General features: G+C 34.8%; 1 protein-coding gene across 4 annotated transcripts in view; it reads left to right on the top strand.

The window, feature by feature from the left end:
• The window catches only part of ANKIB1 (ankyrin repeat and IBR domain containing 1), a 137,754-nt gene that overhangs the window by 39,825 nt on the left and 71,327 nt on the right, over window positions 1-26,602 (top strand). For 2 of the 4 annotated variants that reach the window (XM_012779615.3, XM_012779614.3), the window contains exons 3-6: window positions 10,369-10,669; window positions 19,092-19,184; window positions 20,625-20,807; window positions 24,392-24,509. In XM_012779615.3, the coding sequence (XP_012635069.1) occupies window positions 10,369-10,669; window positions 19,092-19,184; window positions 20,625-20,807; window positions 24,392-24,509 (695 nt within the window). The remainder of the gene's footprint in view (window positions 1-10,368; window positions 10,670-19,091; window positions 19,185-20,624; window positions 20,808-24,391; window positions 24,510-26,602) is intronic. The other 2 variants (XM_012779616.2, XM_012779617.3) reach the window with 1 other exon arrangement.

Below are 26,602 nucleotides of genomic sequence, written 5' to 3'. Positions count from 1 at the left end.
GTGGTTTTTTTGGCTTTAATATATACATTTTTTTATTTTTAGTTAATTTGGCCACATAATAGTTGTATTTCTTCATAGAGTGCATGTGATGTTTTTGACACAGGCATACAATGTGAATTAATCAAATCAGGATAATTGGGATATCCATCACCTCAGGCGTTTAACATTTCTTTGTGTTAGGAACATTCCAGTTCCACTCTTAGTTATGTTAAAGTATACTCTAACTTATTGTTGTTTATAGCCACTTTGTTGTGCTATCAAATATTGGTCATTCTATCTAATTAACTATATTAGCAAAATATTTTTTAACCATTTATAGTATATCTTACAAATATGCTTTGTGTGGTTGGAAAACATATAAGAAAGTCATTTAGTCTAGTAATTGTTAAAATGTTTTCTGAGGACTCCGGGATCCCAAGGCTCTTTCAAAGGGTACATGAGGTCAAAGCTATTTTTATAATAATAAATGACGTTATTTTCCTTTTTTACTGTGTTGGCATTTGCAGTGATAGTTCACAAAATGGAGAATAAATCTGCTGATGCCTTTAGATGAATTAAGGCAGTGACACAAAACTGTGCCAGTAATCATTGTATTCATCACTATAGGCACTTGCCGTTAAATAAAAGCCAGTTTCACTTAAAAAATACCTTTGATGGAGCAGTAAGATTATTAATTTTAATTAATCTCCATCCTTGAGTACACATCTTCTTAATATTCTGTGTGACAAATAGGAAGTATGCATAAAACACTTCTGCTACACATGGAAGTGTGATGATACTTTGAGGAAGAGCACTTGTACTGTTATTTGAATTGTAAATTGAACCACTTTTCTTGTGGAACCTAATTCTATGACTAACAACAGCAACAAAATGATGGTTATTCAGACTTGGGTGGTTGGCTGACATTTTATTGAAAATGAATTGAGTCTGTCATTTCAAGGAAAACTACTGCCAGTATTTGTTGCTAAAGATGAAATCTGAGCTTTCAAGTGAATGTTAAAATTTTGGAAACTTAACATTCACTACTCTTAGCTTGACAACTTTTGATTACTTAGAGACTTTTCTAATAAGATTAGCAGTGATATCAACTGACGTAATTTTGGTTTTTTTACTGTATAAAGAAATGTGAGAATATCTGGAAGATCATCTTAATTCAGTGAATCCATATTTTTCAGAAGATTAGTGTATGATTTTTAAAAAATTATACATGGGTAAACGATTTATTCCAAATGTAAGACTAATGGATTTTAATGTAACAGTACAAAAAGTTCATTTGATATGGTTTCGTATACTACATTGCAACTAATTTTTAAGAAATTACTACTTGTTGGATATTTGATTATAGTATCAAATATGAATATTCACAATTATCTGAAAAGGCAATTTTAAAACAATTCTCCCTTTTCTAACTGTATAATTAAGGCTAGATTTTCTTCATATACTTGAACTAAAACAACATATTACAACAGATGGAATCCTGTGAAAATCCAACTGTCTTCTGTTAGACATGGCATTAAGAGATTTGTAAGCATGTAAAAACAATGCCACTCTTTTCACTTCATCTTTTCTTTTTTAAAAAGGATTTTCTTGCTTTGTCACCCAGGCTACTGCAGTGGCACAATCATAGCTGACTGTAGCCTCTAACTCTTGGGCTCAAGTGATCCTCCCATCTCAGCATCTTGATAGCTAGGACTACAGGTGCACACCATAATGCATAACTTTTAAAAATGTTTTTGTAAAGTTGGGGTCTTTCTGTGTTGCCCTGGCTGGTCTCCAACTCCTGGCCTCAAGTGATCCTCCCAAAGTGTTGGGATTATAGGCATGAACTACTGTGCCTGGCCAATTTTTTTTAAAGATAGTTATTTTTTAGTTAATGTGTAATGGGTTTGAATTTTTAAATTAATATATAACCCACATAAACAAAAACTTTTAGGAACCTGCAGTAATTTTCAAAGTTGTAAAATGGACTTGTGACAAAAAATGTTTAAGAACTGCTTATCTGGTCAGTACTCTTGGTTCTTCTAAGTGAGAATATATCTGTCCCCATCATGTGGTTATCATTCCGTTGAATGAGTGTTTTAAAACTTACAGAAAAGGTCATTTTATATTCTCTTTTAGTTAACCAGTTTGGATTACTTTTATGATTTGGCCATATACTTTATATTTAACTTTATATTTTTACAACTTCTATGTGAAATCTTCAGATGTTTTCTTTTTTCTTAATTGTTTGAAAAACAATGGCTCATAGCTGTTTACTTAAAGCTTTTAAGATGCTATACTAGAATCAGAAATTACCTTATTGCTCTCCTTTCTTAAGAATAAACAACCCATGGCCAGCGTGGTGGCTCATGCCTGTAATCCTAACTCTCTGGGAGGCCAAGGCGGATGGATTGCTCCAGGTCAGGAGTTTGAAACCAGCCTGAGCAAGAGCAAGACCCCGTCTCTACCATAAATAGAAAGAAATTAATTGGCCAACTAATATATATAGAAAAAATTAGCCAAGCATGGTGGCGCATGCCTGTAGTCCCAGCTATTCGGGAGGCTGAGGCAGTAGGATTGCTTGAGCCTAGGAGTTTGAGGTTGCTGTGAGCTAGGCTGATGCCACGCCACTCACTATAGCCTAGGCAACAAAGTGAGACTCTGTCTCAAAAAATAAACATTAAAAAAAAAAGAAAGAAAGAATAAACAACCCTAATTTCTTTAATTTATGTATTATTTTGTCTTTGGAAATTTATTTAGATAGTGCAGAGAGAATCACAGATCAAATTTTTTCCTAGTTTTATTTAGGTATAAGTGACAAAAATTGTATATATTTAAGGTATACAGTGTGATGTTTCAATATAAGTATACATTGTGAAATGATTACCACAGTCAAGCTAATTAACATATCTGTTACTTCAAATAGTTACCTTTTTTCCGTGGTAAGAATACTTAAGATCTCCTCTCGCAGCACATTTCAAGTGTATAATAATTATTATTTTGATAATTATAGTCACCATTCTGTGCAGTAGTCTCCAGAACTTAACAGAACTTAATACACTAATAACTGAAAATTTATACCCTTTAGCCCATTTCCTCTACTGCCTGACCCCTGGTAATCACCATTCTATTCTCTGTTTCTGTGAGTTAAACTTTTTTAGATTCCTTATATAAGTGAGATCTTGCAATATTTCTTTTTCTTTGGCTCATTTCACAGAGTTAAATGTCCTCCAGGGTCATTCATGTTGTCACAAAGGGAAGGATTTCCTTCTTTTTGAAAGACTGAATAGTATTTCATTGTGTATATGCCACATTTTCTTTATCCTTTTATCCATCAATGGATATTTAGATTGTTTCTGTATCTTGGCTATTGTAAACAGTGCTGCACTGAACATGGGAGTGAGTATATCTCTCAGAGGTAGTGATTTTATTTCCTTTGGCTGTAAATCCAGAAGTAAGATTGCTGGATCATATGGTAGCTTTATATTTAATTTTTGATGAACTTCCATACTGTTTTCCATAATGGCTGTACCAATTTATATTTCCACCAACAGCATACAAAGCTTTCTCTCCATATTTTTGCCTTGTCTTTGGCAATTGTCTTTGGCTGTTTGATAATGGCCATCCTAACAGGTTTAAGGTGATATCTCATTGTGATTTTGATTTGTATTTCCCTAATGATTCATGATGGTGAACATGTTTTTATATACCTGTTAGCCATTTGTAGGTTTTTAGAAAATCGTCTATTTAGGTTCTTTGCCTATTTTCTTAATTCGGTTATTTGGTTTTTTGCGATTGAGTTCTATGAGTTCCTTATATATTTTTTATTTTAACCTCCTTATCAAATGTATGATTTGTAAATATTTTCTCCCATTCCATAGGTTGCTTTTTCATTTTGTCAGATTATTATTTTAATTGATTGATTGCTTTTAAAATAAATAATTAGCTATTAACATGTTTATGTCATGTAGAATAAGGATAAATAGTATTTACCCATTAGCATTAAGTAAAATAACAAGTCTATTTTAATTATTTGTGTTTTAGGTAGTTTCACCTATTTCACTGTATTTAACCCTGCTTAATTTTTAACAAGTTGATGACTTACTTTCTCATGCTGCTTCATGTAATCTGGGATACTTTTTTCTTACTTCAATGTAGACTCTGGCTGAGCTTGGCTAGATACCTAACATATGACATATGTGTAGGCAAAGGGAGATATACCTAGTTAATGACCCTTTAGGTATAAAGTAAAGCTCCTGTTTGAGATAAGGCCTTGATTTTATTCTTGTTTCCTTTAGCTTAATGGCACTTGCAATAGTAGGTATCACTTTCTTCTTTTCTTAGGCAAAATTATATGGTAAAAGAAGAGGAGTTTACAGTTTACAGCTAGCTTGCTTCTCTTTCTCTCTGAACCCAAGTACTCTATGTTTATATCATATCACACTGCCTCTTTTATGGGAAACTAAATTCATACACCCATAGTTACTGCTGAATGTAGCAAAAAGGCCATGGACTTTGGAGTCAATGTGTTCTAATTAGAATATTTAAGTCATTAGTTGTATCTTCTACGGAATATCTTCTTTTGCTTCATTGGAAATAAAAGGGGTCTGTCTTTCAGAACAAATAAAATAAAAAATCTTTATTAGAACCTGTCTTTATGAGAGCACTTATTAACATCAAGGCCTGTAGCTTCGTGGATTAGTTAAAATAGAGTTTCCGATTACTGATTTCTATTTTTTTACTTTTTTATATTGTAGGAGCTGTCAAGTTCTTTTCAATAAATTGAAATGCAGGTGTCTTCTCTCATCCCCACTTTCTTGCATGCAAACCCCATAAGGGTAGGGACTTAGTCTGTTTTCTTTGCAATATCCCTAACTTCTAGAATAGAACCTGGTAAATAATCAGGGTTCAATCAATATTTATTGTATAAAAAGGAGTTTTGAAAGGAACTGAAGTTGTAAGTACATGTTACTGACTAGGAGAATAAGACTTGGGTTATTGCAAGAAATTGAGGCTCTGAGAGAAAAGACTTATTTTGAAGGGAGCTAGGTTGATTATGAGATGATGGCAAAACAAGATGCAAGAGAAAGAAGCCTATAAAAAGTTGTGGGCTAGAGGTCACATGAGAAGTCATATAGGGTGATAGAGCATTAAGAATTGTCACAGATGTCTGAGCGTGGTGGCTCACACCTGTAATCCTAGCACTCTGGGAGGCTGAGGCAGGAGGATCACTTGAGGTCAGGAGTTTGAGACCAGCCTGAGCAGCATAGCAAGACCCCATCTCTACTAAAAATAGGAAAAATAAGCTGGGCATGGTGGTGCATGCCTGTAGTCCCAGCTACTCGGGAGGTTGAGGAAGGAGGATCAAACATTCTTTGAGCCCAGGAGTTTGAGGTTGCTGTGAACTAGGCTGACGCCACAGCACTCTAGCCTGGGTGATAGAGCGAGATGTCTCAAAAAAAAAAAAAAAAAAAGATGAAGAAAAAAAAGAATTGTCACAGAAGTAACACAAGTTGAATCTCCCTTATTTAAAATGCTTGGGACTGGAAGTGTTGCAGATTTGGGGGTTTTTCAATTTTGGAATATTTGCATTATACTTACTCAATTGAGCATCCCATATCTAGAAATTTAAAATCCAAAATGCTCCAATGAACATTTCCTTTGAAGGTCAAGTCCATGCTAAAAGAGTTTCGGATTTTGAAGCATTTCGGATTTCATATTTCCAGAGTTAGGGGATCTCAGCCTATAGTAAAAGCCTTTGAAGGAAACCATGATTTTGCCACCACTGCATGTCATTTGGGTTCTGATCAGACTTAAAAATTTACAAAATGTTTTCACTGAAACTATTGAAAAAGAAATGGCTTTGAGAGCAAATGTGCTCTCTAAAATAAGGGAATCTATATAGAGAAATATATGGAGTTAAGAACTAAATTTACTTTCAATAGGGGGTAGGAAGTAGAGCCAATCACCATGGGTAAAATAGAGGTTAACACTGAAAAATATTGAGGGTAATTGAAAAGGTGTGTGGTTATGGAAACCCAGATAATATTTAATAGGATATTTAATAGAATTCTTGTTAATGAAACAAGACGTAAATGAAACAGCAGTTTATGGTTTAGAACAAAAATTAAATACAGTGATAAATAATTTAGCTCTTAGGAAATTCCTGATTATATGAGAAAGTGAAACTTTAGGATAACGATAAAAATAGGGTCGTAGTGAAGTGGAAAATGAATCTAGAAGAAATTCAGGTAATGGTTATAAACTGGCCATTTGAGAATTAACAGTGAAAAGAATCTAGAAAAATCACATGGCTCCTAGATGGGTTACTAGGATCAAATGAAAGGGAGGGTTAATGTTTAGATTAATGTTTTTCTTTCTGCCATGCTGCTAATTATCTCCTATCCCTGCTCCAGAATTAACCTTATACGCATGTAATAAAGAATGCTTCATTATTACTAGCACAGTTACAGGGACGTAAAGCTTCCATATCAATTATATATATATTTTTCCATTTATACATTCAAATAAATTTAAGGAAGAATCAATTTTGCATTTAAACAGATGAGAGGAGACTATTAATGTGAGTTAATAAAAGTTGAATATCCAAACAAGCACCACATATACTCACCAGCAAATTGGTATTAACTGAACAGCAACTAAGTGATCACATAGGTACTACAGTAATAGGGTATTGGGCAGGGGGGAGGGGAGAGGGGGGCGGGTATATACATATATAATGAGTGAGATGTGCACCATCTAGGGGATGGTCATGCTGGAGACTCAGACTTGTGGGGGGAGGGAGGGGAATGGGCATTTATTGAAAGCTTAAAATCTGTACCCCCATAATATGCTGAAATAAAAAAAAAGGTGATAAAAAAAAGTTGAATATCTAATTTTATGAATAGTTTTAGCGCAGTATTTATGCAGCTATGGTACTGTGTCTGATAAATTTGAGAATCTTTTGTAAGTAAATATATATAAAGAAGCTATTTTAATACTTTAACTTCAAAATAACACACTTTGTGTTTAGTTTGATTAATCAGAGCCTGGCATATTGGATATGAGAACATTTGCAGAAGTGTCTCACTGTCTCTTCCCTGTATCAGAGAGGATCTGGAGATGTTTAACATGATAGAGAAAGAGAGATCCCTCCATATTAACTGACATCCCCTCAACTTACATTAAATTTCATGGTGATAAGAACCTGAACTCTTCTGAATAAACTAAAAGAGAGAATAACTGATATATTGGAAATGGGAATAGGAAAGACTGGATAAATGCAGTTGTACAGAATATTTCAGAATCTGAATTAATTATAATAATGTCTTCCTAAGTTAAATTTTTAAGAAAAATGAAATCTCTTTATTTTAAAACTATTAAGCAATTTACAGCTATATAAACAAACAAAATTACTCATACTCCTGCTTTCCCTAAATAACTGTTAGAAGTATTTCATGTTCCCGAGTAGTTTTTATCCATACGTGTATATATTAAAAGATTGTGAAGGGAAATGAAATCATGTTTTTATATTTCACTTACCTATAAGCATTCATGTAGATATATAAGGATTTCCATTTTTCCTATTACCAGACATTTAAGTGTTTTCCAAATTCTTCTATTCAAAGTAACACTATATCAAATGTCATTGTTTGTATAGATTTTTTATCTCTTAAAAGAAAATTTATTTTCTTTAAGATAAATTCTGAGGAATAGGTTTACTCAGTCAAAGGGTATGAATTGTATGTTAGTTGTTATGAACTATTATTTAATTTGTCCAAGGTCACACAGCTAGAACATGACAGAACTGGGATTAGAACCTAGCAATCTGGTACTATTAATAGATGCAATGTTCTTGACCAGTGTGCCACATTGCTGGCTTGAGAGATCTAAAGTGTTGGCTGGAGAGATCCCCAATCCCATGACACTTATCTAGATCATGAACATTTAATATTCATCCAGTTTATTTGTCAAAATCATAGCATGAGTTTACTGTCTGTCTGACGCTGCGTTGACAGCATTCACAAAAGACCAAGATATAGGTCCTGCCTCAGAAACCTATAAACTAATTAAGAGAAGGGAGCAGATATAATTATATAATTAGGATGTTATATGAAGACAAAGGGAGTGGCCAGTTCTACTGGGGGAGGAGCATAGTGTAATAAAGCTTCTAAATAGGGTTGAGTTTGCTTATATCATCTGAATCAGTTTCTGGGAAATCAAATAGCTGCGGGCGTGCTGCGGGCATCAGAAGGCCATAAAGGGTATACGAAGCTGTAGAGAAAATTTGGAGCCAATTTTACTGAAACTTGGGACATGAGCTAAAAGATAAGCCTTGGAAATTAAATTATGACTGAATAGAGATTGAGAACTCCAGAGAGATGTACCTCTTAGGAGATATATATTCACATATAAAGGGAGTGAGGAATGGATGAGCCCTGGAACCATGGAGACATCCACTAAATTGTAAAACCCAGAAGTGCTAGTCTTATCTTTCCCATAGAGACATATTTTATATTCCAAAGGGTAAAAACTCAGGATCTTTCCCTAGGAGAATTTGTTTACCCTCAGGGGTAGGTTTTTCCCCATCTCCAGAGGGGTGGGGGTCTGCTATACAAGTCTTACAATTAACCTTCCAGATTGTTATTTTCAGGATTCCTTTCTGTATTAGTTTCCTATTGCTGCTGCCAAAAATTGTCACAAACTTAGAGGCTTAAAATAACATGAATTTATTATCTTACAGTTCTGGAGGTTAGAAGTCTATAATGGTTCCACTGAACTAAACTCTGAATTTTAGCAAGGCTACATTCCTTTTGGAGCCTCCCAGTGAAATGCCTTCTCTTGTCTTTTCCAGTTTCCAAAAGTTGCCTACATTTCTTATCTCACAGCCCCTTCTTCCATCTTTAAAGCCAGCATCATAGGCCATAAGCATCTTCCCTTTCCCTCCCCTCCCCTCCCCTCCCCTCCCCTTCCCTCCTTGCTTGTTTCTTTCTTTCTTTCTCTTTCTCTCTCTCTCTCTCTCTCTCTCTCTCTCTCTCTCTCTCTCTCTCTCTCTCTCTCTCTCTCTCTCTCTCTCTCTCTCTCTCTCCCTCTCTCTCCTTCTCTCCTCCTCTCCTCCTCTCTTTGATTATATTGGGCCCATCTGGATAATCCCATCATCAAAATTCTTGATTTAATCACATCTGCAAAATTCCTTGCATCGTGTAAGGTAACATCTTCATAGGTTCTAGGGATTAGGACATGGACATCTTCAGACTAAAGGTGTTATTCTGCCTACCACACTCACCTACAGTGCAGAGCCCAGTACATGTAGGGTGACATCTATCTGATCTGGCTTTGATTGCATTGTGCCATTGGGAAATGGGAATATGAGGAATTGACATAGTTATCACAAGTAAGTAGTAATAATTCATCTGTTCCTGCTGTGGACATTTCTAATAAAGGCAGATGGTAAAAACCTAACAGGCTAGTTTTGAAGGGCTGTACTTTAGAGTCTTGAATAGTAAGAGCAGGGTAGATCCAGAGTTACTGTTCCGAAAGTTGTCTAGGACCTTCTACTGCCTTAGACTGGACCTTTTAGCCTTTTCTCACACCAGCTATGTTAACTCATGAATGGGATTAGTGACTACCCTTATAAAAGAGGCCCTGGAGAGCTGTCTAGTCCCCTCTGCCAAGTAAGAACACAGCAAGAAGGCCTCTATAAGGAACGGGCCTTTGCCAGATGCCAGACTGGCATCTTTATCTTGGATTTCCCAGCTTTCAGAACTATGAGAAAAAAGTGTTTGTTGTTTATAAGCCATCCAGTTTATGGTATTTTTTTGTTATAGCAGCTCAAGTAGACTAAGGTATGGTATAAATATAAACTTTATTATTTAAAAGCCTAACTGATGATCTTCAGGTAGAGAAAATTGTTTCCAAATTTAAAATTTGGTCTCAGATTTAGGCATTACTTGCAGTTCTTATATTGGTTGTCACCTTCCTCATTAAATAAATATGTACACAAGAGAAATACCACAGAGCAATAAAGGAAGAAGAAAAAAATTGGTGTGAAATGTTTAATGTACCCTAAGACAATTATGTAATTGACATATTAATCTGTAAATTGCCACTTTGCTTTTTTTTCCCTTTCTATTCCCCTGACCCCTCCATTTCTCTTATCTTCCTTTTTCCCTCCCCTTTTATTAGCAAGTACTTAAAGATATTCAAGTTTAGTTTTCTTAGTATTGTTCCAGAATGGAGTTTTTTAAAACTGTAAGAATTAGTCATTCAACCTAGTGTAAATAAAACACTTCAGTAGAAATTGGATTATCAGATTAGAAGTAGAGTTTATCTTTTAAATTTGTTATCTTCTATGATTTTCAACCTTTTTTTCCTTCCTTTCCACTTTAGGACTTTTCTTTTTGGTAGAGATGGTAATCCAAATAAACGCAATGTGCACAATGAAACATCTATGCATTTGTTGTGTATGGGACCTCAAATTATGATATCTGAAGGAGCCCTTCATCCTCGCTTAGCACGCCCCGCAGAAGATGATTTTAGAAGAGCAGATTGTTTGCAGATGATCTTAAGATGGAAAGGAGCAAAACTTGACCAGGGTGAATATGAGAGAGCAGCTATTGATGCTGTTGATAACAAAAAAAACACACCCCTGCACTATGCTGCTGCCTCAGGGATGAAAGCCTGTGTAGAGGTAAAAGTTTGGTGGTTTTTATTTTTTAATATTCTTCATTGTAAAATTTATGCCTGAATAATATGTAATAATCAGTTTGTTTTCCTTGTCTTAATAATTTAGCTAGTCATTTTTGTCTCTTTTGTCATTCTAATAGAATTAAGGCCCCCTTTGAAATAAAGTTATTTTGTTGTTTCATTTCAAAAGTTGACAGTTTAGCTTGGTGGGGGGGGGGTCCCCACAGCCAAACAGTCAATGTTCAAAATAAAATGGAATCAAGAGCAATTAAAAATTCGCTAGTGTCTCCTAAGGTAGGGGCCATAAATTAAGCCCTGTCATCTTAGGAGTAATAGTTTTAGTAAAGATACATTCTGCTTTTTTGCTAATTTTTTTGGTAACCAATTTATAAAATTTATACATATTGGCTATGAACAAATTTTGGCAATTGGGACCCATAGTTAAGTAGAATTGATTGATTCAGTAAGTAATGAATAATTTTTGATGAATATAGTTTGGGAATTAAAAAAATATTTATAATTTTAAAATGTGTTATTTTTCTGGTTAATTTGCATTAAAGTGTTCCTGAATGCACACTATATTTGAATTTTTCCATATATATTTCATGTATAAATTTATAATATATATTATTTATATATATGAAATGTTTAACCACATGCTTAGATAAAATCACCCATATAATATGGAATCTTTAATCTAAGAAATCATTACTCCATATAATATCATCACTACTATACATACAACAGAACAGGTTTTTCTCAGCTACCAATTTCATGTCAATCCATATATAGCTCATAGAAATTTTTTTGTATAGATGTATTTAAGTATGTGTGGGGAGCATTTTAGACTTACTGAGTGTCTTCATTACTAAAGATACATACCTTTATTGGAAAAGCAATGATCCTAATCAGATTAAAATATATATCTGAAAAACTTAGTGTTTTCTTAATGTTATGCATGTATATATATTTTATATTTCTAAATCAATCAATACATGAAAAATATGAATGTCTATTTTCTTATTCATATTCAAAGATTATAGCCACTTACACATTTCTTCAGTATATCTCAAGTGTCAATTCTTTTCATTTCTAGATGCTCGTGATCATGTCTTTTGTTTACAGCTATTATTTGTAATACTTGTTAATCTTTTAGAATGTCTGTCATTTAATTTCTTGTGTTCGTGTCACCTTTGTCCACTAGTTAGTAATGGCAATTACCTTGAAACTACTTTTTCAAGTAATGCTTACTAACATTGATTCACTGTGATAGAAGGATATCCTATGATTTTGTGGGGAGGGAGACTAATAGAAGAATTCCTGAGGGTTTTTACACAGCTTTTCTGTATATTGTGCTATGCCCACCTCCTGTGGAAGAATCCCTGCTTTAGTGACTCACCATTATTTCTGGGACTGTATCATATTTTTTAAGTGGGTTAGAGTAGAAAATAGGTTATTCATAATAGTAGTAATAATGCTCTTAAATTGCTGCTTTAATATCTTGCTTCCAAAATTTCTCTAGAAGCATTGCTTTAGTAGTTGTTGATTTTGAAGTATGTTTACAATGACACACGGTTATTAAATTGTTCAAAAAATTGAGTATGGTGGTTTTACCAGCATTATTTTTTGCTCAGTGAGGGAAATTAGTGCCCGGTTTATACTGTACTGTCTGACAGGCCTGATGATTTGTTGGATATGTATGTGTGTTAACTGTTTGATCTATCAGCATATCACATCACATAAACCATACCATTTTTGACTGTTTCCATTTTCTGTATTTAGAAGAGTTCTTTGACTTAATGTAAAACATTCCAGATGGAGCCCTATAAATACCTTACATTTTTTCTAGTTTTCATCAACAAATTTTAGCATATCACTTTACCCACATAAGCTTATCTTTAATCTCTTATGTATATTTAGTTATATTCTTAGGCCCTTAATGACTTAGGCTGTTAATGATTTTTGATTATGTTTACTGTTAATTAAACTAGAAGAGTTTCCCTAGGAAGCCTATGTTAACTAATGGCCTTATTTTGTTTTCTAGTATGAGTGCATAAAATAAATACAGTCATCCCTCAATATCTATAGGGAATTGGTTCCAGAACTCTCCCACAGATACCAAAATCCACAGATGTTCAAATCCCTTATATAAAATGGTGTAGTATTTGCATATACCTACACACATCCTCCTGTGTAATTTAAATCATCTCTAGCTTACTTATAATATCTAATACAATTTTATAGAGACCCCATCTCTACAAAAAATAAGAAAAATTAGCTGGGTGTGGTGGTCCAACCCTATAATCCCAACTACTTGGGAGGCTGAGGCAAGTAGAACACTTGAGCCAAGGAGTTTGAGACTGCAGTGAGCTATGATTGTGCCACTGCACTCCAGCCTGAGAGACAAAGCAAGAACCTATCTCTAAAAAAAAAAAATCTTAAATCTTACAAGATGTTAGTAAGTAATACACTTTTTCTTAGTTGCTGAGAGTTTTTATTTTCTGTTTTCAAATAGAAATGGACTTTGGAGAAGGAAAATGGGTTTAGCATGTTCCAATAAAAAGTCCTGTGATATCTCTCCCCTTGGTAGACTTCCTAGAACAAACCCAGGCATCAGGCCTCATTTTACTTCTATTAGTGCTTAGCCTATAATAGTGAGTCAATAAATGGTGGCTGTGACAGAGGTGGTTTTTTTACATAGTGCTTCACTGTTGGTGAAAAGCTGTTTTTTAAAAACAAATGTTCTCAGCCGAGCGCAGTGGCTCACGCCTGTAATCCTAGCACTCTGGGAGGCCAAAACAGGAGAATCATTTGAGCTCAGGAGTTCCAGACCAGCCTGAGCAAGAGCGAGACCCTGTCTCTACCAAAAATAGAAAGAAATTAATCAGACAACTAAAAATATATAGAAAAAAATTATCCGGGCATGGTGGCGCATGCCTGTAGTCCCAGCTACTCGGGAGGCTGAGGCAGGAGGATCGCTTGAGCCCAGGAGTTTGAGGTTGAGGTTGCTGTGAGGTAGGTTGACACTATAGAACTCTAGCCCTGGTGACAGAGAAAGACTCTATCTCAAAAAAAGCCAAATGTTCTCTTAGATATTTCCGGTGCATCCATGCCATACTTGCTTATTCAAAGTTTTAAGTGTAGCTGCTTAGTATCAGATCAAATATAGGTCACTAAAAAACCAAACGTGGTAAGTCACACTTTTCCCTATACAGCCACAGACCTATTTGACACTTTGCAGCTATTAGAGCCGCTCACACTTCATTGAAAAGTCATAAAAATCATTTACAGGTCAGACTGAAGAGTTTTACCTAATTATATTGTGTTTTTAGCATTTGGAGTTTTAAAATGGAAAAGAATACAGGAATTATAGTCCGAGCTTAGCAACTGAGCGACTTTGCCTTTCTGGGCTTCAGTTTTCTAATTTTTTTTTTTTTTTTTTTTGAGACAGAGTCTCACTTTGTTGCCCAGGCTAGAGTGAGTGCCATGGCGTCAGCCGAGCTCACAGCAACCTCAAACTCCTGGGCTCAAGCGATCCTCCTGCCTCAGCCTCCTGAGTAGCTGGGACTACAGGCATGCACCACCATGCCCAGCTAATTTTTCTATATATATTAGTTGGCCAATTAATTTCTTTCTATTTATAGTAGAGATGGAGTCTCACTCTTGCTCAGGTTGGTTTCGAACTCCTGAGCTCAAATGATCCTCCTGCCTCGGCCTCCCAGAGAGCTAGGATTACAGGCATGAGCCACCGTGCCCAGCCAGTTTTCTAATTTTTAATCAAGAGAGTTATGATCTCATTGTTGTCCCCCAAATATTCTGATATTAAGGGCTATCCTAAGTATTTAGGCAGTGACTGTTATAGGTATTGAAGGGATGGAGAGATAACTTTAATTATACATATCCTAGAAGATTTCATGGATAATAGTAAGATTTGAGTGGTTCAGATTTCAGTTTAAGTATTTGGAGCAGGCTACTCAAAATATGGATCACAGACCTGCAGCATCGGTAACTCCTGGGAACTTGTTATAAATACAAATTATCAGGCCCACCAGACTTCCACATTCTAAAGCTGAATCTCTGAGAGTAGATTTCCAAAATGTTTTAGCAAGTTTTCCTGGTGTTTCTTTTGCATATCATGTTTGAGAAGCACTGTTCTCAAGCATATGAAGATTAAAGTATTTTGTGGAGGAATAAGACAGATGACTTAAAAGGAAAATAGAAGTTACGCCAAGTAGAAACTATTAAATGCCAAAGTCAAGAATTTAGGGTTTCTTTTATAGAAAATTTAGCCACTGAAAATTTTTTATTGGAGAAGTGATATTATGAAAGCAAATATAGTAAGATTACCTTAATGGTTGTAATGTAAAATAGATTTGAATGAGTTACTTCTGAAGCAGTGCTTCCTAAAGCCTTGCTGCTCAAACAATGGTCCTCAGACTGGTGTTGGCATCAGTCACCTTAGAACTTGTTAGACATGCAAAATCTTAGGCTCCATCCCAAACCAACCGAATCTGAATCTGTAGTTCAACAAAATCCCAAGGTGATTCATATTTATATTAAAGCTTGAGGAGCCCTGGCTTAGAGCATAGTCTGTGGGCCACCTACATTGGAATCACCTGTAAAAAAAGTGTACATACTTTTTACAGTCTCCACTCCAGATCTACCTTATATGACTTTTAAGCTACCCAGATGATTATCACACAGTTTGGGAGACCTTTGTGCTGGAATAGTGGTTCTAAGTATGGCTGGACAGAAACCTCAGGCCAAGAAAATTAAAATTTCTAAGAGTGGACCCCAGGCTGTGGAATTTTAAAGTTCTCCAGTTGATGCCAAGGTTGAGAACCAATGTATTAGAAGGAGCGATAGGAGTTAGAAGATTATTGCACTAATTCTGGTGTGAACAGATAAAGAGCCTGGATTTGTGTGGCGGTATTAGAGACGGAAAGAATGAGGCAGATACAAGAGACATTGTGAAGAATTGGTAGCATTTGGTGACCAAATTGATATAAGAAGCAAAGGAGAGAAAGGTTAAAAATGATGGAAGCTATAAAATGTTAGTATTGACAATAGTAAGCTATCTTTGGATGGTATTATTTTCTCTTTGATTCTCCTACATTTTCTATAACATATCACATCTATAATTAGAGTAAAATTAATTAACTATTTTTAAGTAAAATGAGCCTGGTTTTGAACCTGAGTTACTTTGAAACCTGCTAACCATAACAAACATTTGAAAAGTGAGATGAAGTGAAGGAATTGGTTGGAAGAAAGGGAGAATATATTGAATTTTCATTTAAAAGGATGAAGATTGAGGTCTTAGATTATCCACATGAAATGATAGCCAGATCTTTGAAAATTAGGACTAAATGTTAAGGAATAAGAATATAGACTTAGAAATGAGTGTCATCTACATAGAGTTGACAACTAAAAGCAAGATAATGCATAGATGAGAGATCCAAGGAAAAGACTTTGGGTTATAGAGAAAATAACAGTTATATCCCAGCATTAATTTAGAGAATGCCTATGTTTAAAGGTGGTGAGAACAAGAAGTGCAGTCTATGAAGGAAAGAGAAAAAGCAGGGAAGTAAGAGAACCAAGACGATGCATGTCAAGGATGTCAAGAGAAGAATTTCAAGGAAAGATCGTAGTTATGTGACATGCTGCAGAAAGGTAAAGGAGGACTGAGAAAGGCTGATGAATTTGAGAGTTGAGAGATATTAATGACTTTCTAGAATATTGTTTCAGTAAAATGATCAGGGTAGAAGTCAGATTGCTGGGAGTAATTGAATAATTTGCTGTCGAAATGGAGAGACAATAGGTATCAAACACTAATTTGACAAATGTGGCTGAGATAGAAATTATTCAGCAAGTAACTAGAAGGATAACAAGATTAAGATAAGGGATCCCTGTGCCAGGAACTAGTAGAAAGTCAGAGTGGAGATGGAATAATGGAGTGTTCAAGGTCATACAGGAAATAGAGATGATGAAATGGTAATTTTATTTTATTTTATTTTATTTTATTTTATTTTTTTTGAGACAGAGTCTCACTTTGTTGCCCAGGCTAGAGTGAGTGCCATGGCGTCAGCCTAGCTCACAGCAACCTCAAACTCCTGGGCTCAAGCGACCCTCCTGCCTCAGCCTCCCGAGTAGCTGGGACTACAGGCATGCGCCACCATGCCCGGCTAATTTTTTTTATATATATATCAGTTGGCCAATTAATTTCTTTTCTATTTATAGTAGAGACGGGGTCTCGCTCTTGCTCAGGCTGGTTTTGAACTCCTGACCTTGAGCAATCCGCCCGACTCGGCCTCCCAAGAGCTAGGATTACAGGCGTGAGCCACAGCGCCCGGCCGAAATGGTAATTTTAGATAAGAACAGACTTTAGAAATCATCCTGTTATACATCTTTTTTCGAAATTATATAAGCCACAATTTACAGATGGACCTGTGTTAACTGAGACTTAAAGCAGTTAAATGACTTACCTGGAGTCACCAGACTTTGATTGTATCAAAGAGGTGGGGTGGCTTTTGTCTTAAGAACTGGGACTTACTGCTCTTAAAACCGGTACTCTTCTTCCTCTGAATTATGAATGGAAAGAAAGGCAGAATAGAAGAACAAATTTGTTCAGATAGTGACAATTTGATGTTTCTTTTAAGGTGGAACATTTTTTGTACCACCAAGTATTTGAGACAGACTAAAAAAACCGTATTTGAATGAAATATTCATTCCTTCTGTTGAGTTTTTCTTAGCTAATTTGAGAGTGAGAAAATGATAGGGTGCTTTGGTTGAAGCATTTTAAAAGAACCAGATGTAACAATTTAACAGGTATCTACACCTAATATATCTTTCACTTACTGGTGTTCCTGATCTTATGCCCCAGAGGTAGCAAGCTCAGGTACTTATTAATACATTCCCCTCCAATATCAAGCAATATTGTTGTTAGCTAGCTTCTATGCCAAAGTTTCTATAGAGGCAGATTTTCATTGTCAAGACAAATGCTACCAACGTAGACCCTACATTTCGCCATCAATTATGTGTCTTGACAAGTGCCAAATTGCAGCAGTGAGACATAGATCTTTGTGGTCTTCCCTGACCCACCTCCAGTCAAATTCATTAGGGGGCTGTTTGCAAGGACATATTACCAGTCTCAACCCAAGTTCTAACAGTGGTCATCAATGACCCTTAACAGTGACTTCACACATACCCATCTATACTCGCACATTTTTCTAATCCTCCAATGAATGAAGTGTACACTCTACCATATCCTTTTAATAAGGTTCCCTTTACCAAGATTCTTTTAGGGCACAATTTCTTAAATTTTGTCATCTTTCCTTTTGCTAAAGGGACAATTAAGTTAAAGATGCTTTGTCTTATTTGCCAATATTTAGTATGCCTTGCATGTTAATGTCTATTGTGAAAGGAAATCAAATCATAACTTTGAACACTAATTCAGTGTGCAACTTAGAAATCATTTTTTATGGCATTGAGTAGAAAACCTAAGAATAAAGTCACTTCTTTAGTCCTGTAATCAGAAGCAGATAGTTTATTTTGTATTTAGATGTTGGATAACCTATGAAGCAGAGAGGCTAAAAATGGTAATAGATCCTGTATGATAAACCTGTATACTTACTACAAATCCCCAGTATTGAATAGATTTAGGTCATATAAATATATTAGTTTCTACAGCCATACTGGTAGGGTTGTTGCTTCTCAAACATGTGCATAATAATAATGTGTATAATAATAATTATGTACATAATGACTCTCCTGGCAATCAGAATCAGACTTTGATTTAGAAGCCTGGGTGGGGCATGAGGAGGTTGGGTGGTGAGGCTGAGATCCTGCATTTCTAACAAACTCCCAAGTGACACTGCTGTTCCCCAGACCACACTTGGAATAAAAGGTTCTAGGTGGTCAATAACAGCTGATAAAACCTTGCCCTCAGACTCTAATCTAGAAGGTGGCTGCCACAATGAGCACTTAGCGCTATCGTCAACAAATATTTTTCTGTAAAGGGCCAGGTGGTAAACATTTTAAGCTTTGTGGCCACACATCTATATTTCGTATTCTAGGGGTTTTTGTTTGCTTATATTTACAACTTAAAAAAAATATTTTTAAGCCATCTTAGCTCTGAGGAATACCCCTTTGCCTAGAGCAAGAAGCTAAAAGCAAATCCAGTGGACTTGTCAAGTTAGCCTGTGGCTTCCAGACCTGGCATTGATACAAGTTCCTTGTTTTGTCAGGATGCTTGGGATGACTGTAGGGGAACCATAAGGATTCAAGATCCAAAGAACTTTATATAGGAAGGTTATATGTTTGTTGGCAAGAGAGGAGACGTAAAATTATTTGGAAGAAAATGAAAAGAAATTATCATTTTGATTAACTCTCATACAAAATGAAAATCTCTAAAAAGTATTCATATTTAGGTTATAAATAAGAGCTTGGGCAGAATATCAAGATGGAACCAGGGTGCATTTGGCTTCTTCAATTTATGTGATCTGCCTATATATATACTGCAGGTCAGTACAACATCCAGTCATAATTAAAAACTTGTTCAAACTTGTGTCTGAATCTCAGTTGTACTGCTTATTAGCTGGGTAACTTTAGTCAAGTTACTTAACTTTTCTGAGATATTATAATATCCCTGTTGTACGGGGTTGTTATTTTAAATGAGAATGTGTATTTAAAGTTCTTAACATAGTGCTTGGCACTTAAGAGACACTCAATAAATGATGACTGTTACTATATTATGATGCATATGACTGAATCCTATAAAATAATCTTTATGACTAATTGTCAGGCTGTCCTTTAGGGTTGTCCTAGATATGGCTGTCATGACATTCATGCCCTTCCTAATGTCTCTGCAGACATAATGGGAAAACTTGAACTTATTCCTTAATAACAACATATTTAACTTCTGCAAAGCCAGCGGAAACCTCATTAGTGTACAAGCCAAGTGATTATTCCATGTGTTTTCAAAGGTGGGACTTCTTTGGGCCAAAGAGGAATTGTTTGATAGAGTGTCTTCCCAATGTGGCTTTCAATAGCTATTCCCAGCACTTATTTTGAGGAATAATGAAAACAGCTTTGTCTTAGTGACTTGCTCATCGTAATTTCATTTTCATGTTTCACTGGATAATGAATGATACAAGTGAAAACTTTTGTCTGCTAATAATTTCCAGTTATTAATGGGCTAAAGTAACAGTGTCAGCGGTGTTCTTGTTTAAGAAAGATTTATAGAAATTATAAGAAAATTTTAAATTTAAAGCATTGAATACCTATAACCTTTTTCTATCTTTAAGTAAAACTTTATTTTTGGGCCGGGCGCTGTGGCTCACGCCTGTAATCCTAGCTCTTAGGAGGCCGAGGCGGTGGATTGCTCAAGGTCAGGAGTTCAAAACCAGCCTGAGCAAGAGCGAGACCCCGTCTCTACTATAAATAGAAAGAAATTAATTGGCCAACTGATATATATATAAAAAAATTAGCCGGGCATGGTGGCGCATGCCTGTAGTCCCAGCTACTTGGGAGGCTGAGGCAGGAGGATCGCTCGAGCCCAGGAGTTTGAGGTTGCTGTGAGCTAGGCTGACGCCACGGCACTCACTCTAGCCTGGAAAACAAAGCGAGACTCTGTCTCAAAAAAAAAAAAAAAAACTTTATTTTTGGACTGAACAAAATGCTTAAGAATTTCATTTTCAAGTTTGAGAAATTGTTTTGTGGGGTTGCTATTATTGTTTTTAACCAAAAAAACTCTCACATTACTGAAAAACAAGAATTACTAATCTTAAAATCAGAAGCCACTGGTATCTAAATATCTTTTATTGTCATTTCAAATACATACTGTACATACTATTGCATTTTTATGCTTATTTTATTATATTTTTAATGTTTTAAAAAATATACCATGAAATAACTGTCATTTAAGTCAGTGGTTGCAAGTTTTTGAAAAAAAACTTTTTTAGCTTTTAGTAAAACATGGAGGAGACTTGTTTGCTGAGAATGAAAATAAAGATACTCCTTGTGATTGTGCTGAAAAACAACACCACAAAGATTTGGCCCTCAATCTGGAATCTCAAATGGTATTCTCCCGGGATCCCGAGGCTGAAGAAATAGAAGCTGAATATGCTGCATTAGACAAACGAGAGGTCAGTTTTTTTTTTTTTAAGTAAAAGAATTATAGGTGATAATTTTAGATTTTATATTAAATTTCATTTTTTTCTTCTTTAAAACTCAGTTTGTGTGGTCTTTTTTGCAATATACTAAATACCCTGTCATGTCCATAGCCATAAATATAAAAATACATCCAGAAACCCTGGGACAGGGTACCTTTTCTGTAGTATGTATGAATCTGTTTACTTACATATAAATAAAGGTACTGCTGTATAATATGAATCCTATTCACTCCTATTACTCTGAAGTTCCAGTCCTCCTGTTCATCACTCTCTCTTATTCCTCTGGATTGATCTTATCAACAAACATACCTTGGTAACTCCCATCTTAAAAAACAAAACCATTGACACCCTTCCCCAGCCATGCCTCTGTCCCTGTTTAGTTGGAGCCTCATATCTCTGATCTTTGCATAGGAGAAACAAAACTTAAAAGTTGTATATACATATCAACTTCCTCACCTTCTATTCACTCTTCAGCCTACTGTAGTTTGACTTTCTTCCCTTCTACTGTGATGGAACTGCATCTGTCCTGGAGTTACATGTTGCCAAATCTGGACTTGGAACACATTTTCTAGTATTTACAATATGTATATGTATGTGTATAACTTCTATACTGGAATGAGTAATGCAAACTTAATTATTAAAGGGTTTTATTATGTTTTTACAGGGGAAAGTGTTTCATAAATTACCTTAAAAGCAAACTATACATCATACTTTTTCTAAGAATAGTTTGGATTAAATTGCAGTGTTTCTCTTTTATTTAATGGTATTCGCATATAGAATAGTTTGGGCTAAATTTCCATTTCTTTTTTTTTTTTCCTTGTTTTTTTTTTTCATGAGCCAAAGTTTTATTTGTTCACTTCTTGCATTTGAAGTACTCTTCGATGACATCGTTGGCCTGATTTTTCCCTTTTTTTTAGAGAAGGGGGTCTCGCTGTGTTGCCCAGGCTAGAGCTCAGTGGTTATTCACAGGTGCATTCATCGCACACTACAGCCTTGAACTCCTGGGCTCAGGCTATCCTCCTGCCTCAGCCTCCTGAATAGGTGGGACTACAAGCACACCTGACTTCATTTCTTTTTCTAGATAAGTCATGGGATACCTGTATATGTAAAGATTCACGACAGTATAGCTGAATGTATACATAGGTCAAGTAGGCTATTAATGCCACTTGATATGAAATGTATTTAACAAAGACTGCATCATTTTTAAAAGAAATAACACTATAGACTGTGTACACTGCCACTATTGGTAGCTATTTATCATCCCCAGTGACTTCTGTTTTTTAGTTAGAAACATGTTCTTCATAAAAAGAAGCAGAATGAAAATGTTAAATATGTATTATTCTGCCACTTTCAAATAATGCTTATAACATTTTGCAGGATTACCTTCCATTTTTTCTCTTTGCATATTTTATATTTTGATATTATATATTATGTCCAATAGGCTTTTTTTCTTAACATCTCTTGATTTTTACAAACTTGCTAACTATTTAACATGTGAGTGTCCTATAACTTCCTTAATGTACATTTGGGTTATTTGTATTTTTTTACTTTTAAAGTAACATTGCCAATAACCAATTATGTCCACATTTGTGATTATACCTTAGAATAGATGCCTACAAGTAAAATTACTGGGTCAAAAGATGAATTAGTTTAAAGGCTCATGATTTATGATGCTAAGTTGTTAAGTGATATACTGATTTTTATTGTCACCTACAGTATATTTGAGTGCCAGCTCACTGCAGCTTTACTGACATTGAGTATATTGAGTATTGTCTTTTTTTTTTTTTTAATCTTGGCCAGTTTGCTAGATAGAATTTATATCTTTAAGGATATTTATATTTTTATAACTTTTTTTATTTTTTAACTTGTCACCAATTTGTTATATATTAAAGATAATGCACTTCATATGTTTAAATCTTGGCAGGTTTTTATGTTATCAAGCCTGTCAGTCTTTTCTGTCATTAATACACTCATTGCTCTTATATGTATCCCTTCTATAAGATGTTTAAGGATCAGGAAGTTTATCATGCCAACTGAGAGAAATTATACCTACCTGGTGAATAGTTTTAGTTATATGAAGTTAAGTAAGAATTAATGAAATGGTTACCATGAGACTAAAAAAAAGCAAGAAATAAAGATAATACCTGTAAATCAGCTACAATAGGTGAGGTTTATTAATTGCCCAGAAGTCTCTGAAAACTGTGATAAATGCTGCCAGAGGACATCCTCAGTGGTTGTTTTCTGATAGATACTTGGGAATTTCTGTGGTTTTTTAAGCTATGATCTTTAGTTCTGTGCTTATTGCATTAAGTTTGTTACCTATATTTAAAGAATTGAAATGGATATGTGTATCAGTATTAATGATAAAAGCATAATATTGAATAAGAATAAGAGAAAGTAAATTGCCTAGTGATATATATATATAATGTTATGCCATAGTATTATGACAGCTACAAATCAAATTTCTAATAATGACTGCCATAGGCAAGGAATGGGGAGATTAAGGAAATAGAATGGGGAAAACATAAAACAGGTTATTTTGGCTTTATAAAGTTTTGCTTCTTTGTTTTCAAAAAGGACTTGAAACAAGTCTGGCAAAAATGTTACCAGTCATTGATCTGAATGGCGAGACACTTGTGACTTATTCTTTGTATGTTTTTGTTAAAAGCAAAAAAAAAAAAAAAAGGAATAAAAAACTTAAGATGATACAGTTCCTGTAGAAAGAAAACAAAGGGGTGTTAAAGAACATTCATAAATAGATGACATGTTTACCAGAAAGAAGTCTATATAGTATGGCATAGTCACTTTTCTCAATTGATTTGCAAAACGAACAGACTGGATAAAAATACAAGAGAACTTTAATAATGATTATTGCTCATTGGCGGAATTATGGGTTTTTGTTTCTAATACTTTTTGTATTATCCAATTATTAAAACTATAAAGTAAGATGGCCTTGCCATTATAATATGATACTTTTATTTTTAGAATGATAAGGTACATGAGCCTCAGCATCTGCTTTCCCATTTAAAAGAGACTTGTGAAAGGGTAGTTTGAAGTCCATGGTGGTGGAGAATAAAAAAGCCTTCTTAAACTTCAATAACCATATTGAAACTGGAAGATAAAATAAATGGTAATCAAATGCTGTCATCCCTTAGTATCCATGGAGGATCGGTTCCAGGACCCTCTTGGATAGCAAAATTTGCCAGTGTTCCAGTCTCTTATATAAAATAGTATATAGTATTTCCATATAACCTACACATATCCTCCCTTATGCTTTAAATCATCTCTAGATCACTTATAATACCTAATGCAATATAGATACTATGTAAGTAGTTGTTATACTCTATTTTATAGGGAATAATAACAGGAAAACTCTGTACATGTTTAGTACAGACGTAACCATTTTTTTCCCTAAATATTTTCAATCCATGGTTGGTTGAATCCATGGTTTTAAGGAACCATGGATATGGGGGGCCAACTATATATTTATTTATATGTATTTTCATACTTTCTGAGAGTACAATGACCAATTTAACTTTTTTTTTTTCTTTTCAAAGCCATATGAAGGATTAAGGCCTCAGGATCTTCGTAGATTGAAAGATATGCTCATTGTGGAAACTGCAGACATGCTTCAGGCTCCTCTGTTTACTGCTGAAGCTTTACTTCGAGCTCATGGTAATGAAAGAAAAAACGTTTTATGTTTCTGATAACATGAGTGCCTTTTGAAACTTTTCAGAGTTAAGATATAGCTTTTTAAAATTTTAATATGAAACATAATGGTTTGTTAAATAAGCCTGAATTGGTGTGTGTGTGTGTGTGTGTGTGTGTGTGTGTGTGTGCGTGCGTGCGTGCGTGTGTGTGGTAATTACTACAATACTCAATTCCTCATAAAATTTTTTTTTTTCTTTTTTTTTTTTTTTTGAGACAGAGTCTCACTTTGTTGTCCACTAGAGTGAGTGCCGTGGCGTCAGCCTAGCTCACAGCAACCTCAAACTCCTGGGCTCAAGCGATCCTCCTGCCTCAGCCTCCCAAGTAGCTGGGACTACAGGCATGCGCCACCATGCCCGGATAATTTTTTTTTATATATATATCAGTTGGCCAATTAATTTCTTTCTATTTTATAGTAGAGACGGGGTCTCGCTCTTGCTCAGGCTGGTTTTGAACTCCTGACCTTGAGCAATCCGCCTGCCTCGGCCTCCCCTCATAAAATTTTGTATTTTGAATTGTAAACTGGCTATAAATCAATGAGGATAAATTGGAAATTTCTTTTTAAACATTGAGCTGCTAAATTAACTTATAGATTGTCTTATTGTAGAAGTAATATCTGATTTGAGTGAGAATGGGCATTGAAATCTGTAGCCCTAGTCCTCGTCTTGACAGTAATTTTTACTGAAGTTATTCAAACATAAAATTGTAATAGTTCAATTAAATACCTAAGAATGGTGCTATTAGTATGTCAATTGTATTTATTTTATGTAAAAGCTAATTTTCCCTATGAAACACAAAGAGTGAAGTTAAAGTGCCAAGTCAGGAATATACTGCCCCTTTTAAGGGTTTTTTTGTTTTTCTTTTGTTTTTCATTTTGTTTTTAAACATAACCAGCTTTATTTCACTTGTCCTAAGTTCTCTGTGATTCTTAAAGCAGACATTCTGGGAGTTGTCACATGCTATGTTGGACTCTCTCATTACACATGTGATATTTGACATATTGGCTGGTTTTAAAGAAAAGTATTTTCTTATTTTAAAATATTTTTTAAAAGAGAAAGAAAGGTAAATGCTGAATTAAAAAAATAAAAATTAAAAATACATCATAAAAAGAAAGGTAAATAACTATTCTAGTTATCTTGAGGCTCTAGCTATCTGTGTTAGCTATAAATCTTTATTGTGTCTATACTAAAATAGAATGCCACCTTCCAAAATTTTTATGTAATCTTTTGATCAGAAGAAAATTTAAAACTCACACATTGACCACCACTGTTAATAATTAAGTATATTACCCTCCAGAGTCACTACCTTCAATATTGATGTTTCCCACAGTCTACATTGTCATTCTTTTCCTACTTTAAATATTGATGGCTTTTAAATTTTAGTATAAATAAAAAATGCCTGTGAAATGAAAGATAGATTCCTAGGACTAATTCCAGAGAGTCTTAAGTCATTAAGTATAGGGTGAGGCATAAAAATATGTGTTGTAAACAAGTCTAACAAGTGGACCACTCTGAGAAACATTGCTATACACATTTATCTATTGAAATCAATGGTTTCAAAAAACACTTGAAAAATAAACATTATATCTACCACCTGACTTTAATCAAGTATATTAGACTGTATTTTTAAATGCTTATTTATTATTTTCTCTTCAATCTAAGGATGCCCACAGCTGAACTTGTCATTTTTCCCACTGTCTTAATTAGTAGACACCCATATTCACCTAATTTTCCTTGCCAGAAACTTGAAAGTCATACTTTACTCCTCCATTTCTATTATGTTTGGCCACAGTCCCATCATTTCTCTTCCTAAATATACCTTAGCCTCCCCTCAACCTCCCCAGCTCTTTCCATTCCCACTGCCACTAACTTAAATTCTGGTTCTCACTATTTTTCATCTAAATTGTAATGTCCTGAGCCCTAGTCTCCAGTTTTGTCATTCCTCTTTCACCCAGTTACTTGTTCATATTGCCATTATCCTTTTAAAAATGCAAATCTGACCATATTACTCCCCTGGTGAAAACCCTTCACTGGCTGTCTGCAGACTTAAAATCATCCAAA

This window comes from Microcebus murinus, chromosome 9, assembly GCF_040939455.1.
Source record: "Microcebus murinus isolate Inina chromosome 9, M.murinus_Inina_mat1.0, whole genome shotgun sequence".
NCBI classification, from domain to species: domain Eukaryota; kingdom Metazoa; phylum Chordata; class Mammalia; order Primates; family Cheirogaleidae; genus Microcebus; species Microcebus murinus.
The sequence above is the reverse complement of the archived record's forward strand: the minus strand, read 5'-3'. Positions and strand labels throughout refer to the sequence as shown.